Source organism: Diabrotica virgifera, chromosome 2 (genome assembly GCF_917563875.1).
Source record: "Diabrotica virgifera virgifera chromosome 2, PGI_DIABVI_V3a".
NCBI lineage: Eukaryota > Metazoa > Arthropoda > Insecta > Coleoptera > Chrysomelidae > Diabrotica > Diabrotica virgifera.
This window is the reverse complement of record NC_065444.1, coordinates 225,761,287-225,781,760: the sequence shown is the minus strand read 5'-3', so window position 1 is coordinate 225,781,760 and position 20,474 is coordinate 225,761,287. Positions and strand designations below refer to the sequence as shown.

General features: G+C 32.1%; 1 protein-coding gene across 1 annotated transcript in view; it reads left to right on the top strand.

Moving 5' to 3' along the window:
- The window catches only part of LOC126880452 (rhomboid-related protein 2-like), a 37,055-nt gene extending 31,102 nt beyond the window's left edge, over positions 1 to 5,953 (top strand). Inside the window, exon 6 of the mRNA XM_050644317.1 lies at positions 377 to 5,953. Coding sequence (XP_050500274.1) covers positions 377 to 688 — 312 coding nt within the window. The 3' untranslated portion in view covers positions 689 to 5,953. The remainder of the gene's footprint in view (positions 1 to 376) is intronic.
- The last annotated feature ends 14,521 nt before the right edge of the window (positions 5,954 to 20,474 follow it).

Below are 20,474 nucleotides of genomic sequence, written 5' to 3'. Positions count from 1 at the left end.
GTTTTGTCCAAGTCAGTTGGCCATGCATCCAGGTACATGTCGAGGTATTTGGCGCTATCAGATTTAAAATTAATAAATTGAACAGGCGGGCACGTTTCTCTGCGGAGGTTAAACGTCACGTGTATTGATTTCAATCCATTTGCTTTAATAAGCCATCTTTTTAGCCAGTTTTGGACCTTGTTTAGACTCCAAAATGTGGGACTCCAAAATGGCTGTATCATCAGCAAATGTCACAACAGTGGTACCCCAGTCGTATTGATGGCACGTCTGCAGTATACAATTAGTACGGGATCGGTCGTAAACGTGTTTAATATTTTCTCAACTTTTTTTTACTATACATTGTGGCATTTAACGTGTTAAAATACCAATTTTTTAGAACTGGAATGAAATGGATTTTCCACTAATTCAACTGGGAGTTTTCCTGCTTATTACCTGTATAGATATTGGTACTTCACTGTACAACAAGTTTTACTTGGAACTCAACGACAATATAGGATACGTTGCGCACGCTTCGGGTGCAGTTGCTGGTCTACTGGTAGGAATATGGAACTTGAAGAATTTTGTGCCTTCCCGAAGAGAAACTTATATATGGTGGGGTGCGGTTACCGTTTACATAATATTTATGGGTATTCTTATATGTATAAATATATTTTGGACTGAACATTTTTTAACTGGTGCAAACACATGATGTATGATTATTATAGTAATAATTTTGTTAAGACTGAATTACTACTGCCATATGGAAGGGTTTTAAAAATAGTAGAAAATGACATCATTTATATTTACTTAAGATTAAGACTGAGATTTTTATATATACGAGTACACATTTGTGTGATAGTGGCATAGAATAACATTTTTTGGGGGGGTTTTGTGATAGTTAAAAACTATGAGGCGGTAAAAATCTGTATAAAATATGTAATTAATCTGTTTCTTTTGCTTAATTCTGTAGAATTGAAAGTGGTGTTTAAGGTGCTATATATTAATTACAACGGCTCTTCTCAGGGACGTGAACTCTTCTCAGGGGCGTGAACCCTCACTCGCCTAGGGTCGCATAACGTCAAAACCATTAGGCTCGGGCTGCGAACCTTTCCAACCGTACCTTTCTTGAGCAATATGAAACCCTAGATGAGGTTTTAAAATATAAAGTTAGGTGTTTTGGGAAAAAGGGTTTAGTTAATCAAAGTATATTGATTCCAGTGCCCTATATATACTATTTTATTTATTCCGGATTCTCTTTTTTTCGTAATATACGGTATTATTAAGGGAAATATTTTGACAGGGCCGGCTATAGGTTATTTCTTGTAACACAACAATCTCAGTGAAGGTAAAATGTAGTACGTACGCCACTGAATAGATGCTGAGCTTCCAATCGTTTCGACAGTCGGGCTAGCTCGATACTCGAGCTATAGAACCAGTGGCGCACCTAGGGGCGGTTTTGGGGGTTAAAACCCCTCCCAGGACATATAAAGAACAGTAGGAAAATGTAACTTGTCTTTAATAAACTATACAAAAAAATATCTGTGCCCAAGCCAAACCCCCCCAGACGAAAATTCTAGGTGCGCCACTGTATAGAACTAGAAAAAATATGTGATTTCGTGTGCTGACCATAAAAATAAAGTTTAATGTATGTATAAAAAATATATTTGGCAACGCTGATTAAATATTTAATTTGGCGCTCATCAGGATTAGTACATTCTTTCACGGTTTTTGCTGTAAATTTTAAAGAACCGCTTAGATTGATATGAAATTTGGCACACGCATAGCTAACATGTCAAAGAAAAAAGTGATATGATGCCGATGTGTGCTTTTGCCCTGGGGGTGAATTTCACCCCATCTCGGGGGTGAAAAAATATATGTCAAAGATAAGTCCCAAAATGAATAAAATGATTAATTCTAAGCAACTTTTGTTCTATAGTTTTTTCACCAAATCAATACTTTTCGAGTTATTTGCAATTGAATATGTTCATTTTTCAACAAAATAACCACGTTTGTAGACGGTTTTTCGCAAATAACTTAAAACGTAAGCATTTTGTCGAAAAAAATATTCTTAGCAAAACTATAGCCTATAAAAAAAGTGAAAAAAACAATGTATATATTAGGTCTCTATACCTAGCAAGAGCAGAGTTATAGCTTATGAAAAATACGTTAATATTCGAAGAATTCCAAATAGAATAATTCAATGTGAAATATCCAAATAATGAAGCATTCTTGGGGAAAACACATTACAACTTTTTTAAAGTGTTTAAAAAAAGGTTTATTTCTGTTTTTATAAAAAAATTTCCAACATCAAATGTAAGCAAGTTACGCTCAAAATAAAGTTGGTCCCTTTTGTTTTGGCAAAAAAAAATCAGGAAGATCACCCCCTAATTAGCAACTTCTCCTAAAAAGTGCTTCGTTTTTTGGTTATGGCACGTTAAAATATTCGATTTGGAATTTGACGAATATGAACCTATTTTTCATTAGCTATAACTCTGCTTCTACTAGGTATAGTGACCTAATATATACACCATGTTTTTCACTTTTTTACGTGCTATATTTTTGATGAGAATTTTTTTCGACCAAATACTTACTTTTTATGTTATTTGGGAAAAACCTTCTGAAAACGTGGTCATTTTGTAGAAAAATTAACATATTCACTCGCAAATAACTCGAAAAGTATTAACTTAGTGAAAAACTTTATAGAACGTTGCTTAGAATTAGTCATTTTATCCATTTCCGGACTTATTTCGAACATATATTTTTCACCCCCAAAAGGGGGTGAAACTCACCACTAGGGCAAAAGCACACATCGGCACAATATCACTTTTTTTCTTTGACTTGTTTGCTATGCGTATGCCAAATTTCATGTCAATCCAATCGGTTGTTTAAAATTTAGAGGTTTTGCAATATTTTACCTTTAAAGAACGTATTAGATCTAAGGCAAGATCAGATGATAGTACAAGAACTTGAAACTGCTTTATACATTAATATAGATACGGAAGTATTATCGTTATTTCTTGAAGGCTATGGCAATGAAAAGCCATATTTGGTCCAGAAAAAAATTATCGGAAAATATTTCTACAAATAATTACCACTATGTTATTTGTACCGCTTCATTTGAGTTATACAGGGTGAGTCATGAGAAACTGTACATACTCCTACCTCGTATAGAGGCCCCTATGGGGAATAACAAATGACCATTAAAAAGTGTCTGCTCCCCTTGTTTAATAATATACAGGGCGAGTTTCGCATTTTGACAGAAATTTATATTCGCCATAATTTTTGAACGGTCAGATCGATGTGTCTCTTATTTTGGTCAATCGTTACACTATTACCACCTAATGAACTGATTTATTCAAACTAGAAAAAAATCAGGTCCGGCTTTAAAAAATTAGTTCGTTTGGGCCTTAGAAAAAATTTCACCCTGTATACGCTTTTTGAAAACTCTAATATTAATTTTACAAATAAGACAAATAGGCAATTAAAATGACATATTTATTTTTTTCCCCACACGATTACTTAATTTTTTATAAAAAAATCAAATTTCACTATGAATTAAAAATTTGGTAAAGTGAACCATAGATTTAAAAAAAAATTAACTTTTATTACAAAAATTAATTTTTTTAAACAACTATTTGATTTATGTTACCACCCAATCAACTGATTTATTCAAACTAAAAAAAATCAGGTGCGGCTTTAAAAAATTAGTTCGTTTGGGTATTAGAAAAAATTTCACCCTGTATACGCTTTTTGAAAACTCTAATATAAATTTTACAAATTAGACAAATAGGCAATTAAAATGGCATATTTATTTTTCCCCACACTATTACTTAATTTTTTATTAAAAAATCAAAGTCAAAATCGCAATTTTACCATAAAAATAAAAAAAATTAAACAACCGTTTTTCTTAAAATTAAAAGTTTCACCATTTTTTTTTTCTATAACACGTCTAGATCTAAAACTCCCCATAACACTTCTCTTTGGACTCTATAGTTTAACATAGACGTGATCAAATAGATAAATATTAAATTTTTTCCCTTAATTTTTGCGATTTAACTTTGCAATTCACGAAGCTGCACCTTTTATTTTTAAAAATTCATAACTTTTACGAGAAGAAGACTGAAAGTCAACAACAATAATTGTCATAGTCTTCACAATGGTAAGAGATATGTGCTGTAAAAATTTCAGAAAAAAAATTTTTAAATAGATCGTTGTAGCGAGTTAAACCGTGATTTCATCTTTTTTTTATTTTTAGGTTAAAATGCCGATTTTGACAAATTTGATTTTTTAATAAAAAATTAAGTAATCGTGTGGGGGAAAATAAATATGCCATTTTAATTGCCTATTTGTCTAATTTGTAAAATTCATATTAGAGTTTTCAAAAAGCGTATACAGGGTGAAATTTTTAGTTTCCAAAAGACCAGAAGACCAAAACGAAATATTTTGTTAAAGTCGGACCTGATTTTTTCTAGTTTGAATAAATCAGTTGATTGGGTGGTAAAATAAATCAAATATTTGTTAAAAAAATTAATTTTTGTAATAAAAGTTCATTTTTTTAAATCTATGGTTCACTTTACCAAACTTTTAATTATTATTCATAGTCAAATTTGATTTTTTTATAAAAAGATAAGTATTCTTGTGGGGAAAAAACAAATATGCCATTTTAATTGCCTATTTGTCTAATTTGTAAAATTCATATTAGAGTTTTCAAAAAGCGCATACAGGGTGAAATTTTTTCTAAGACCCAAACTCGCCCTGTATATTATTAAACAAGGGGAGCAGACACTTTTTAATGGTCATTTGTTATTCCCCATAGGAGCCTCTATGCGAGGTGGGAGTATGTACAGTGCCTCATGACTCACCCTGTATCAAAATAAAAACTTGGATGTGGCACTCACGTATGGCCAACGAGAGGAATCATAACTTTCTTATCGTCTACGCACGGAGTGATGGTTTTTAATTTTTATTTTATTTCGAATTAATTTCATTTATTTCATTTCGTTTCAATTTTTCATTTTATTTTAATTTGTTCTATGATATTTTTATTTAATTTCTTTTATATTATTTTTTGTTTTATTTATTCTTTTTATCCATAGCCCGCGATAAGGAAGATTTGCTTCCAAAAAATTGCATTATAAATTTAGTAGCTATGCTTCTTTTCATGAGCATTTTTCAGTGCGTCACAAATGATAGAAAAAAAGGTAAGTCCGTGATAATATACATTCTAGTGACATGACATTTTAGTTAAATCTGACAGTTATCACATTTTATTTGCAATTTTGCATAAAATCAAATCAATTGTGTTTATTGAATTTATAAAATGGTATTTTCTTTGATTTGTATAGTCTTATAAATTGTACGGATCATATTCGTAGATATATTATATAATTCGGAAATAATGTATTTTTCGATTATAGCGCCATCTATTGACAACTAGAATATATGTTATAAATGTAACCGACGAAATGTAATCACCGACGTGCGTTTTTTTCTGTCGCATGCAATTTAATGCGTTAGAAAGAAATCAAAAAACTGTGACGCACTGAAAGATCCTCATGAGAAAAAGCATACCTACATTAAAATTGACAAGAAATTTACTGCATTGCTGGTTAATAATAAATAAGTTATTTGTCGCCACATTAGTGCACAAACTAAGAAATCCAAAAATTTTTGGCTATATTTTATAAAAAAAAAATTATAATTCCGCAAGAAACGAATACGAATACTGATTATCTATTTTTGTTGATTACTACAAAACTACCCAAAAACAAATCACTTAGTTTTTGAATTAGTGTGGCAAACATATCTAAAGTTATATTCATATAATTTAGTCATAAAGTATTATTATTTATTTATAGTGACACTATAAATGTATTTAAATTGTCTTCACAATTAATTGTGTATTGAAAATTTTCGATAATTGTAAATTGTAAATTTTTGTTATAAAAAAATGGAATAAAAAATATTGACATAATATGTACGTTGTTATTTCGAAAAAGTCTTTGATAGAGTACCACTTACTATTTCCATGCTTGGACTTAGTTGTTCTGGACACGTACGACATTAGATTGCTCAAAAATTTTTACTACAATCAGACCGCTTGTATTTAGTTGGACCAAGAAGTTTCAGCTAAAGTTTCTATTAAGCGGGGTGTCAGACAGGAATGTGTTATGTCACCGACATTGTTCAATGCCTACACCGAACCAATTTTTGATGAAGCGTTAAATAATCGTCACGAAGGTGTTAAAAATCGGTGGTGAAATCATTAATAAAATCAGATACGCAGATGACGCTGCCATAATGGCAGAGAGTCTGGAAGACCTTCAAACTATGTTAAACGCTGTAAACAACGAATGCATTGCAAAGGGCTTAACAATCAACGCAACGAAAACAAAATGGATGGTGGTCGGAAAAATTAATATCGAAGACTCAGTACTAAAATTAGATAACAAAATCCTGGGAAAGGGTGGAACGCTTTAGATATCTGGGTAGCTGGATTGACTGAGTTGAAAGTAATGGGGAAATTTCGACCAGAATAGAACTTACACGAAAAAGCTTTATTAGGTTGCGTTCTGTATTGTGCAGTAGAAGTCTTTCATTGACCATACATCTAAGTGTATTGAAGTGCTACGTCTAGTCCGTTTTGTTCTACGGATGTGAAACTTGGACAACAAAAGTGAAGAATCTCAACAAATTAGAAGCGTTCGAGTTGTGGTGTTACCGTCGCATACTCAGAATCCCATGGACAGGACACATATCCAACGAACGTGTGCTGGAGACCTTGCACAAAGAGCGAGAATTGATCAACGTCATAAAAATGAGAAAGGTTCAATACCTAGGTCATATAATGAGAGGACCTAAATATCGCTTACTCCGGTTGATCATCCAGGACAAAATCGAAGGAAAATGCTGGGTTGGAAGAAAACAATTGTCCTGGCTGCGTAACATTAGATAATGGACAGGCCGAAGGGTCGAGGAATTGTTTCATATAGCTGCCGACCGAGAAACATCAGCTTATTAATACGACCATAGCCAACGCTTGAAAACAAGCACGGTACACAAAGAAGAAGAAGATGTTGTTATTTTATAACATATTAGGAACATCTGGTAGAGATCAATGAATAAGCGTCACCGATCAGTAAGACTCTACCTTTCATCAGAGATCATCTTAGCTATTGGCAAGTGTCAACATTGTCGTACTGTCAATCAGTATCAAAATTATTCGGCAATACAGTTATTAATCATAACATTAAAAGGGCATGAAATTTATGTAAAAAATAAATTATATTGTTTTTGCGTTATTGATTTTCATAGTCGAGAAGGAAATAAATTATTAAGACGTTTCTAACTGACTTCAAATTACACGAATTAAATAAATACATTATACGGAGTCAGATTCTTGAAGAAGGCATGATGAAGCCTAGTCATCTTTCCACCTAGGAAGTCCACCAGAGAATGATAGGACCAGTAGCCCTCTGTAGCAGGATACAACTAACCCCATATACGAAGATCAGTACTCTGGATAAGTGATCCCCGCTTAATGAAAAAATGCCTGAAAAATTTCCTGAGATTTGGTCCACTCTGACTCTATCGAGACCATAAAGTAAGATTGATAACCTGACGTCTCCATGACAACACAAACGTAACATCAAAGTAATGAATTATGGATCAAAATTTTCGAAATAGGATAGAACGCTGTGAGTACTCACAGTAACTGACCAGTTCCACCACCTCATCTATTGGAGGTGGTTCTAGTGAACCATAACGAAAATAGTCAGAGCAAACCACCATTTTCCACCTCTCACCGATCTGCACTGAGCCTCGGCAAGTGCTAGACAGCAGTGCTCTGAACTGCTGCAAATCAAGTTTTAAGAAAAATAAATTAATATACACTACCACTGTTCATGATTGTTTTGTACTGTTGGCGGTTGACTGATTGTACACAACAAATAGGTGTATAACCTCCTTCCTCTAAAATCTTATAAGTATAAGGTTAATTAAGTTGGTGTTGTTAATCACATATATTTTCATGATGATCTGCATAATGTAGAACCGAAACTTAAATATGATTCCTGTTTGTCATGAATAACCATGTGAGGATTACAAATAGTAAAAGTATTTTTTACATAAAATGAACAACTACAATAATAATAATGAAAAATGTATTAAATATTATATAACATTAATTCAGCTTAGAGCATCATTTTGAGTAATTATATTAAAACTATGTACACAGCACGTATATGATTAATGTAGTACAATTATTAATTAGGTATTGTTATAGTTGTGTCATAAAAACGTCTCCTGAATTCGGAATAAAACTAAATCACACAACAAAATATAACAATAACATTGGTAAGTTTGCAAGCTAATATCAAGACACTTAAATCAGAGATGGTTCTTTTATAAAGGTATCTCTTTATTATTAAAAAACTGAGTATACGCTCTGAGCTTCGCTGGTGTCGATCCTAGTGGATTACTATTCAACTTTCACCGGTAATTTTTAAATTTATTATTTAATTGTTATCGCTTAATATTTACAACGCTAAAAAGTAATTAAATTGTAATAGATTTTTTAAAGATTTTGCTAATCATTTTGACGTTCTATTGATGAAATATTAATTTCTTACTTCGGCCACTTTCACATATATCGTGTAGATGGCGCTAATATTAATTTATAATTACATATTACGGAACATTAAAAAACGTAAATTCAGTATTTAAAACCATAGAGTTATATATTAGCATAGAGAGAGTATCTTTCAGAGCGAAGTGACGACACCATCTTTTTTATTTGGATTAGTGCTGTTTCACTCTTACGCATAGTAAAGCTGCTACAGTTGTCCTCCTCTTCCGTGCCTATATTCACACTGAATGTCATCATAGATTTTCGATACAATGTGTTAGAAAGAGATGCAGCAAACCAGTCCATGAGATCTTGTCGTCAGGAAGCGCGGAAGGTAGGCTCTCTCTATGTTAATATATACCTCTATGTTTAAAACGTAAGTATATTTAAGGTAAAAATATATACCACAGCTTTGGCGAACTAATATTTTTTATAATTAATGTTTTTAATTTTAATTTTAAATTAATCACTTTGACATTTGTGTCAAATTTCCGGTAAACGTTTACAGACTTGTCACTACTGGCGCTCGCGATTTTATCAATATCCCCTCTACGTACAAGCTCATAGCGTATACCTACACTATTTAACAAGTAACGATAGAGATACGTAAACCAGGTGCCTTTACAAATAAAAATTATTCACTATATTTATTGGGAATGAACAACAATTTGATGTTTTGATATCCACCTCGAAAATATTTCTCAATTTTTTGAGGTTGAAATCAAAATACCCACAGTCATAATAATCGAAAACTGGTTAGCAACAAATATTATACAATTTTCACCTTCAGCCTTTATACAAGGCCTTCACCTCTTTCCTTGACCGCTTTATCTCATTCATAAATAATCTTCTTCGGTTTCTGCACAGTGTGAGATCGTCCTGTCTCCATTTTGGAGTGCCACAAAGTGACATTTCCCAGTAGATATCAAAATTTAAATTAAATCCATGTTTTGCCATGTTAAGAAAACATACATTTTCAAAAACAAATTTTTAAAATATTTCTTTTATTTAAGGCTGCTTTGAGTTTTCACGTATTCCTGGAAAAGGAATTTTGAATGCTTTTTAGTACGCTTTTTTTACTTTTTTTTTTTGTTTACTTCGACCTTTTAGATCTATCTTCTTCTTCTTCAAATGCAAATCCACTAATGGATGTTGGCGATCACATTTTCCATTAACTCTCTGTTTCTTGCAATGTGGATCAGTGATTGTATGTCGGTAATCCCTGTCTATTGCCTTATGTTTCGGAGCCAGGACATTTTCTTGCGTCCTATTCCTCTCTTGCCTTCAATTTTACCCTGGATTATAAGTTGAAGGAACTGGTATTTTTCGTTTCGCATGATGTGACCCAAATACGCCGTTTTTCTTTTCTTGATGTTTTCGAAAAGCTGACGTTCTTGGTTGATTCTTTTAAGGACATCCACATTTGTGACTTTCGCCGTCCATGGTATCTTTAGGATACGGCGATAAAGCCACATTTCGAAGGCTTCTAATCTGTTTATATCACTCGTTTTGAGTGTCCAGCCCTCTATGCCATATAGCAGCACCGACCACACGTAGCATTTAGTAAACCTTAGTCTCAGTGTAAGGTCGAACTCTGAGCAGCTCAGTACCTTCCTGAATTTTACGAAAGCTTGTCGAGCTTGCTCAATGCGACATTTTACTTCCCTGTCCGATGCCCAGTCTTCAAAAAGCCACGTTCCTAGGTATTTGAATTTGCTCACTCTCTCAATGGACTTAGTATTCAGTGTTATGGTGGAGTTTTCAAATGCATCCAAGTTTCTGGAGATGATCATGAATTTGGTCTTTTTGGTATTAATCTCTAATCCCATTCGCTTACTGTATTCTCCGATTATAGTGACAAGTTGTTGAAGATCTGCTATGGTGTCGCAAATTAAGACAGCATCATCAGCATATCGTATGTTGTTGATTAATACTCCATTCACTTTGATTCCCATCTCTGCATCTTCCAAAGACTCTTGAAATATGGCTTCCGAATAAATGTTAAATAAAAGAGGGGAAAGCACACATCCCTGCCGAACACCCCTTCTTATATGTATGGATTTGGATATAGAATTGTCTATTTTTAATTGTGCTGCCTGATACCAGTACAAGTTTTCAATGCATCTTATGTCTTTTTGGTCTATATCAAGCTTCTTGAGGATCTGCATTAACTTGTGATGTTGGACACGATCAAACGCTTTCTCGTAGTCTAGAAAGCACAGGAATACGTCCTTCCTCTGATCGTAACAATTTTGGACCAACACCTGTGTTGCTACTATTGCTTCTCTTGTTCCCAAACCTTGCCTAAACCCAAACTGAGAATCACTGATGTCCCATTCACATTTTTTGTATAATCTTTGATGTAGTTAGATCTATAAAATATATAAATATTATTGGACACTATCTGGTTTTCCTAAACCTGTGAATTGCCTTCAGGCTGAATCAGGAGACGTATAAGTTACATAATTATTAAGTAGAAAAAAATAATAATTTAAAACTTACATGCTATGGGACATAACAATTTATAAAGTTTTTTTTAGTATATTCTTAGAAACATTCGAAAGATAAACTAATATAGTATCGATGGTTTGAGAATAATAACCTACATATTATATATGTAACGAAATTTAAAAATGAGAACAAATAACAAACGCGAGGTGATATACAAAATTTCATCCGGTATATAAAAGGGAAAAGGATAAATACGATTTTATATGAGTATCAGTATAATCTCAAATATAAAACATTTAAATTTTTTGTCTTAAATCTTATACTTCAACTAATAAAGAAGCACAGTTACAAAGAATTGATACATTTGTACCATTGAATTGATACTTTGATAACTTGGGTTAATTTTGGACCCAAAATAGAGACCAACTTCTGGGCCTTTTATTTACCCGTTCAAGTTTATTGTATGCCAAACCATATCCAACAAGCTGAAAATGCGAGCATTATCATAACGAAAATTTGTTTATTTACGTATTTTAATTCATAATATGGAAAATTGCTATTATGAAAAGTGGTTTAGAATTAATAATTTTGTTTTAATGTGCAATTATATCATTCTAATTTAAATGTTATGAACTATAAAGGTAGTTTACTTTTGATCGAAATTCATATTTTTTATATACCTCGTATAAAATTAATAAAAATTTACATATGATGGTTGCATCATAAATATTAGAACATGAAGAGGTTTTTATGAAGAATAACTTTTCTTCGTCAAATTAAAAATAAAAGAGTTATAAATGAAAATGTTGTTGGTGTCCATAATTTGAGAAAAATCTTCAAATATTTTTTTCCATTAGAAGGATGTAATTGCACATATCAGACCATAATTTTTTATACCAAACAATATTATTTCATATACTGTCGGTTCGCTAAACTCAGACACAACTGGTTAGTGATTTTAGTCAATAATTTTGCCAATTTGGAAAAAAAAATAATTATTAATTAGTTAAAAATTACTAAATAATTAGTAATTTTGTCAATTTTGGCAAAATTCGCAAAAACAAAAAAATTACCTACTAAAATTACTAGCCAGTTGTGTCGAGTTTAGCGAACCGACTATATTTTAATTTCATAGCAAATGGAACAGTCCATTTATCATAAAGGGGAGGCCGTATATCCGTATAAACCTTTTTAAAGCTATTAATAAATAATTATTGCTTTTAAAATATGCTCAAATTGTATTTTTGAACATCTTATTTATTTTATATAATAACTAAATTCACTATCAAATGGACGGCGTTATGCATAACTCGACCAAGCGCCAAAACATAATTTTGAGATAAATGCCTTCAAAGTTTTTCGTTTCTTAAAAATGCATTTATTAACATATTTGCACTAAATTTTAACAGAGGAATGATCACCTATAACTCTTTTTGGTTGCAAAGTTTCAATATAATCGCACCTACCATATTCTAGAAAAAAAAATAAAATGTCGCTTGGTCTACTTATGCTTTAAATATATTTTAGGACGTTTAGCTGTTATACATTACTAGACCAACTACCATTTATGTCATTTGGTCTATTAATGCAAAACAAAATATTGCGATATGCCTCTTGTAATCACTAAATAAATAAACTAGTATTTTTTAAATTTATATGTTGAACGTGTATTGCTACGACATAATTAATTCAATTATCATTAAATGTATTTTTTGAATTTTATTGCTCTAAATTTATTTTACCATTCAATAGCGTTAATTCCAATGCAGTTACAATTATATCAATCAAAAATTGGAATTGGAGTATATAGAGTTTTTTCTGTCCTTGACTGAAACCTGCTCATATTTGAAGATAATTCCTAAATTTAGAAGTTTAATAACGAATAATACACAATAACGAATAACAATACAGTTACTTTTATTTGCATACACAATGCAATACTTGCTTGCACATTAACCCCTTAATGTACACGCTGTCTCTGACACGAGCGACCATTAAATTTTAATCTTTCAAAATTTTTCAAGCACTCGTAAGGTTGGTATTTGTATAAAAGCGTATAAATATCTAAATAGCGATAAAATCTTTTCTACATTTTTCTTCTTCTAATTTTACATCTATACCTTTTTTTATTGTCAAGACTATGTTGTCATTGTAAAACGATATTTATTTATCTATTAACTTGCAGTAGGGACCATTGACAATTCATGAATTGAATTTTATTGAATTGTTAAAAATCTGTTGTTATTCGAAGCATTAGTATACTAAACAGCGGTACATAGATACCTTTTTTTATTGCTCAGCCAGTGTTAATACGACATTGTAAAATGAGATTTATTTTTTAATAACTTGCAGTCGAAACCATTGACAATCGATACGAATTGAATTTTGTAGAATTTTCAGTATTTGGTTTTTATACAAAGCGTTAGGTTAGGGTACAGTCTGAAGTGAATCGTGTTTTTTTATTCTTAGAACTATTTTAAGCCTTATATATAGAGATTTTATATAGATTATTTGTATTTTTCAATTTAATTATAAATAAACACAACATTTTCACTTTAAAAAAATTCGATCATTTTTTGCCTGAAACTTCAAAATTAATGTGTACATTAAGGGGTTCAAAAATGTTATTCTGGCCAAACGCTTAGTTTAGAATAACCAGACCAAAGACGCTTATTCGGCGCTTAGTCTACTATTGCGAAACTAAGAATGGCCGTTATGGATGTAGTCTTGTTATGCAAAACTAAAAACCCTTAATAGACAGAATATCGCTTGGTTTAATTTTGTTTTTCTTAGTAACCGTTAATGTGACAATAACAGGGATTTTTTCCAAGATAGTTTTAGTCATGTGTCACCAAAATCCGCTGTTATCTCGATTTTAGAGAAATGGCGCTTGGTCGAGTTATGCATAACGCCGTCCAAATGTCATTGATGTTTTATTAATACCTACTTAATTTAAAATTTAGTTTGACATTCACGAAGTGTTAAACTCAAATGTAAATAACCTATGCTTTGCTTAACAAATTGAGATTTAAAAACTAGCCTACTTAATAGCAACGATTTCAGCTGGACGTGTAATGTGTCGGCAGAAAATAAAACGATTGTGACGTCACATTTTAGACTTTGAAGTCGATTATCTCGAAGACGGTTAGAAACATCGAAATGCCGTTTTCAGATTTGAATTCAGAAAAAAAAAACTACATAAGAATCCATTGATAAATCTGATCTGAGTATTGCTGGAGCGGCAACGCAATAACACACACACTTTTGCGAATTTATAAACGAAATGTTTTCGTTGAAAATTGGAGGTTCTTGAATAATGAGTATGTGTCGCGCCTACTATTGAAATATTACTCCCTATACACCGTAACTCAGCGACCACGCCACTGGCCTTTATGCTAACTGTCCACTTGAGATAAAATCTCAAGATTAGTCTCAAGTGTTGCCCATTTGAGATCACCTGCGATCTCGAGATCGGCATGGGAGACTTGCTAGTAACTTTAGTCTTGAGACTCAACACACAATGTGTGACTTCATCACGCGTATACATATTTTCATTCTTCAAATTGGATTCGTGTCAGACACTAACTTTTATAATTGGGTATACGATTATGCAAACACGAAAAAAAAAAGGTGAAAGAAAAAGACGTGTTGGATGGGAACATGGATGCAGCATCGAATTGACTTGGAAGCAAGTTAAGATCTCGTAAATGAGTTGCGGTTGGAGAATGCAAAGTAATTCAAAAATTGTATTCGAATATCTGCTGTGCAGCTTCTTTTAGATTTAATAAAACATCACATTACGAGAATATAAATTTATATTGTGTAACTTCCTTTGTATTTAGTTTGCATTATAATTATTAAATTTTATTGAAAACTCATCAAACTCATTTTTTTCGCGGTTCCTGTATAACTTGTGGTTAATATTTCATAAAAATTATTTTTATTAGTAAAGAGAAATTAATTGCAAAATTTCATCATCGGTCCTATATGTCAAGACTGCTCTCGAGACTATTTTGCCTCAAATGGACATTTAGCATACGCGAACGCAAAATGATAATGAGCCGGGATCCAAAAGGATCTCTTTGTCAAAATGCCATATGATATTATTATTGGACGACGAAGAAAATTACCAATAAGATCATGTTTCTAGCAACATAATTACTAAATTATTCTTACGACTGTAAGATCTCATACCCCATATTTTATTAATATTCAACAATCAGTAAGTAAGTAAAATCATTAAAATTAGAGTTACATAATCGGCAGTCAAAATAAATCTTTAACAATCACTATTATAAGAGATTGAGGAATATAAGATGCAATATGCAGGAAAATGCGCTAAATGAGACATGCAGGATAGTAACGGGGTGCATGAAACCAACGCCACTCTCAAATCTATATAAAGTAGCGGGTTTTGCAGAACCATCAACACGCAAAGGCGTTGCAGAGCACATAGCGAAACTTAAACTGATGCCCTATACAAAGCTCGAACACCACGAAAGCGACTAAAATACAGGAAAAGCTTCCTTGGAACAGTGCCGGATGAACCGCCCGAGTATTTCCCTCTTCTTCAGGTTCAATGAACCAGTCAGTCTCTAGACTTTAAAACTTGGAAAACTATGAATAGGATAAGAACGGGGTTCGCTCCAGTAAAATCAAACATTGCAAAATGGGAGGAAATAGACCAAGATGATGTGAACTGTAACTGTGGAGAAACACAAAATATGGAATATTTTCTTACATGCAGAAACTGTCCATTGGTGTACCCTCGAAGATTTATGGCTCGCCAACAAAGATGGAACCGACGTAGCCTGATACTGGGTTGACATTTTATGAATGGCATGTCCGGACACGATAAAGTAAAGTAAGTAAGCAATATGCATTTAATTTGAGTTAACGAAAAAGGTATTAGTACTTGTAGATCACAGAAAATTCATCTTAGAAAAGAGAACATATTCTCAAACCATCGATATTTACATTATCAATACATTATTAGGTTTTACCATTGATATTTTAAAGTTTAGATATATGCAACCCTTCTTCCTACAAACGCAGTTGCACGTCACCAACGATATTTTATATATCTTCACATCACAACCCTAATCAGAATAATATTATGTTGACATGACATATACTTCATATTCTGAACAAAATAAAATTTATACAATATTTGTTAAAAGTACCCAAAAAACAGTTAAACAGCTTTAATCAAGCGGTAAACTATTGAGACTTAATATATGAGAATTGCATTTTTTGAAATCTTACAGAAACAAAAAAAAAAGAGCCGAAAATGTATTTCAACAAAAAAAGGTGTTTTTAACCTTTATCGCATAAACTCTGCTATAAGGACCATGTTGGAACATTCTTAAATTTTTTTATATATTGTAAAACACAAAAGAAATTAATAATATTATTGAGGAGTACCTATGTGAATTATGTTTTCAAACTTTGCATAATCTAGCTTTTGCAATACAAAAATTAAGAAATTGAGTGAGTAAAGATGAAAATAAATATAAAGAAACAATAAATTACAAATACTTGAACCATTTAATATGTGGATCAATAAGTCCCGGGCCGAAACACAAGATGGCGATTCGAATGAATTTTCCATAGCTAAGATATTTCGGTAGTCGTATCCTTCACGAGTAACAATGCTTGAAATAACGCTACTATTGTGATTTTTGTAAATAATAGATTCAAAGCAAAGAGTGTTGATTTATGACTATTAGATGATAGGAAAAAGTACCGTCCAAACTGAGCAGAGGCTCAAAAAGTCTTACCTGGACTCTGCTCCATCGATTATAACCATTAAACGACGATTTAGTCTAGGCGCCAGAGGTGTCACCGTGTCCTTTTCAAAAATTTATACAATATTTGTTAAAAGTACCCAAAAATCAGTTAAACAGCTTTAATCAAGCGGTAAACTATTGAGACTTAAATATGAGAATTGCATTTTTTGAAATCTTACAGAAACAAAAAAAGAGCTGAAAATGTATTTCAACAAAAAAAGGTGTTTTTAACCTTTATCGCATAAACTCTGCTATAAGGACCATGTTGGAACATTCTTAAATTTTTTTATATATTGTAAAACACAAAAGAAATTAATAATATTATTGAGGAGTATGTGAATTATGTTTTCAAACTTTGCATAATCTAGCTTTTGCAATACAAAAATTAAGAAATTGAGTGAGTAAAGATGAAAATAAATATAAAGAAACAATAAATTACAAATACTTGAACCATTTAATATGTGGATCAATAAGTCCCGGGCCGAAACACAAGATGGCGATTCGAATGAATTTTCCATAGCTAAGATATTTCGGTAGTCGTATCCTTCACGAGTAACAATGCTTGAAATAACGCTACTATTGTGATTTTTGTAAATAATAGATTCAAAGCAAAGAGTGTTGATTTATGACTATTAGTTGATAGGAAAAAGTACCGTCCAAACTGAGCAGAGGCTCAAAAAGTCTTACCTGGACTCTGCTCCATCGATTATAACCATTAAACGACGATTTAGTCTAGGCGCCAGAGGTGTCACCGTGTCCTTTTCAATTCTGATAGACCAGCTCAACGGTTTCTTATGGATTTTTGGCTGCTGATTACGAATTTCGAGGGTGGATTTCGATCCGAGTGGTCAAACAATGTTTATAAACAATTTAATTGTTTATCAATTGTTTATAAGGCTCTGGCTCATAAATTAAAAGAGATAAAAAGAATGTTTTAAATAAAATTTGTTCATTAATAAAAAACGAAGAAAAAAACGTTTACTAAACTTCAATCCAACAATTATAACTCAAGATATTGTAAAATTAGTGCACAATGCAAAATAAGTATTTTTCGAAGCTTTATCGATCGTAACTCGGCTTCTACGCATGAACATGAGCCTTAGAAGGTCTCATGTTAAAGCTTCATTAATAGTCTTCCAAACAAAGTTTGCTAAATTACTTTATCTTCACTTTTTTTTAAGTTATACCCGTTTGAAGTTATAATTTTCTTAAAAAAACTGTACATTAATTTGTTTATAAGGGTTTCAAGTAAATTTGAGCTGTAAACATGTATACTTTAATTAACAATAATGAAAGAAGAACTCAAAAGGAATAATTTGAGCCCAAGAAAATGTTCGTAAGTCTATTTTTGGTCAAGATATCGATATTTTAATGCCGCGCTATGAGGCGCAACATCGGCTCACAGTCAAGTATTTTTCGACGCTTTATCGATCGTAACTTGGCTTCTACGCATGCAAATGAGCCAATATGTGATATTCGTATAAAAATAAATCGAGTTATTTTGCAGCATCATCATTGCACATAAAACGAGCATTTATGATGTGGCGGCATACACACAATTGACGTGCCTTGATGATGCTGCAAAAGAAATAGATCCATTTTATATGGATACTATCCACTATCCACTGGATATCTATATGATATATATTATATCTATACTACTACTACTATCGGTTTACAGCGTTCTCCGACGCCTTCCGACTCCTAACCGCCATTCTTCTCTGTTTAACCATAGACCTGGAGGGATTTCTCTTTCCTCTAGTTCTTTTTCAATTCCTTCCCTCCAGCTTCCTCTCGGCCTTCCTCTTTTTCTTCTCCCTTGTGGTGTCCATGCCAAAATCGGTTTAGGGTATCTGTATTATATCTATATCATATAGATAATTAGACTCTGAAGCCCCAGAAAGTTTTACTGCCTACAAGAACAGACTTAGTACCACCATGTAACTGTAAAAATTGCTCTAAGAACTTATGCAGATGTAAAAAAGCTGAGATTCCCTGTATATCTCGATTCAGATGCATGAAACAAAAAGTTTGTAAAAATAGTATTACTAAATAATATCAACTTACTTTTTAGTTCTATTTCTGAAATATTAGTTTTTAATGTTTTTTTTCTCATTTAGTACAAAAAATAGAAGACAAAGTAAATAGAATGAAAGGTGATACGAGGTACAGTATGATGATTTAATTATAAGAATTATATGATAAAATTTTATTAGGATCTTCAAAAATGAAAAATGAAGATAACGTATATATACATAGAAATTATAATTTGCATCGAGACGTTAGCGCGTAAACCTTTACGCGGTGAGCCCCAGAGCGCACTATTAAAATTTCGATATCTTGGCCAAAAATAAACTTACAAACATTTTCGTAAGCTCAAAATGATCCTTTTGTGTTCTTCTATCATTATTGTTAATTAAAGTATAAATGTTTATAGCTTAAATTTGCTTGAAACCCTTATAAACAAATTAATGTACAATTTTTTTAAGAAAATTGTTACTTCAAATGGGTATAACTTTAATAAAACAAATGAAGATCAAGTAATTTAACAAAAAAAAAAAAAAAAGATGAAGCTCCAATAAGAGCAGAAAATCGCGGTTAAAGGAACTGGACTGCACTCCGTATTCTAATTAAAAAGTAAGATTGGTTTGCCTTCGCATTTCAACCGAATAAAAATGGTACACATTTTTATTTTATTTTTCGTATTACTCCGTAGAGTAACCAGGTGCATTTTTCAGTTGGAACTTTGCCGGCTGCAGACGGGGGATGTGAATTGCAAGGTGTAGAATTCCTTCCCTTTCGTCTTCACTGCAGCATCCATATGACTTGCAAATTATAGAAGTCTTGGAGGTGTTACCATGAAAATGTACCAATAAGTTTTCAATTTAAAAATCTTTTAGTGATTTTTAATATTTTTCAATATTATTAATTTACTATTAGGATTGAAAACTTGCTTCGTCTTTCTAATTTAACAAACTCTGTTTGGAAGCCTATTAATGAAGCTTTAAAATGAGACCTTCTAAGGCTCATTTGCATGCGTAGAAGCCGAGTTACGATCGATAAAACTTCGAAAAATATTTATTTTGCAATTTGCATTGTGCACTAATTTTACAATATCTTGAGTTGTAATTGTTGGATTTAAGTTTAGTAAACGTTTTTTTCTTCGTTTTTTATTAACGAACAAATTTTATTTGAAACATTCTTTTTTATTTCTTTTAGTTTATGAGCCAGAGGCTTATAAACAATTTAGAAACAATTAAATTGTTTATAACAATTTTTTGACCACTCGGATCGAAATCCACCCTCGAAATTCGTAATCAGCAGCCAAAAATCCATAAGAAACCGTTGAGTTTGTCCATCAGAATTGAAAAGGACACGGTGACCCCTATTTGGCACCTAGACTAATTTCTTGAATTCAGATGCGGCCATAACTACACCAATGAAGTTGAGAGCTCTGGAAGGCGAAAGGATGCAGTTATTCAAGAAAACATCGAAAAAACACTGAAAATTATTATGGACAACGGCAAAGTGAAGTTGCAAAAGATAGCTGATACTTAAAGTTACCAAAGGGTAGCTTTTTGATTATTATAAATAAATATTTGGGTCTATTTTCCAAACGGGTGCCGCAT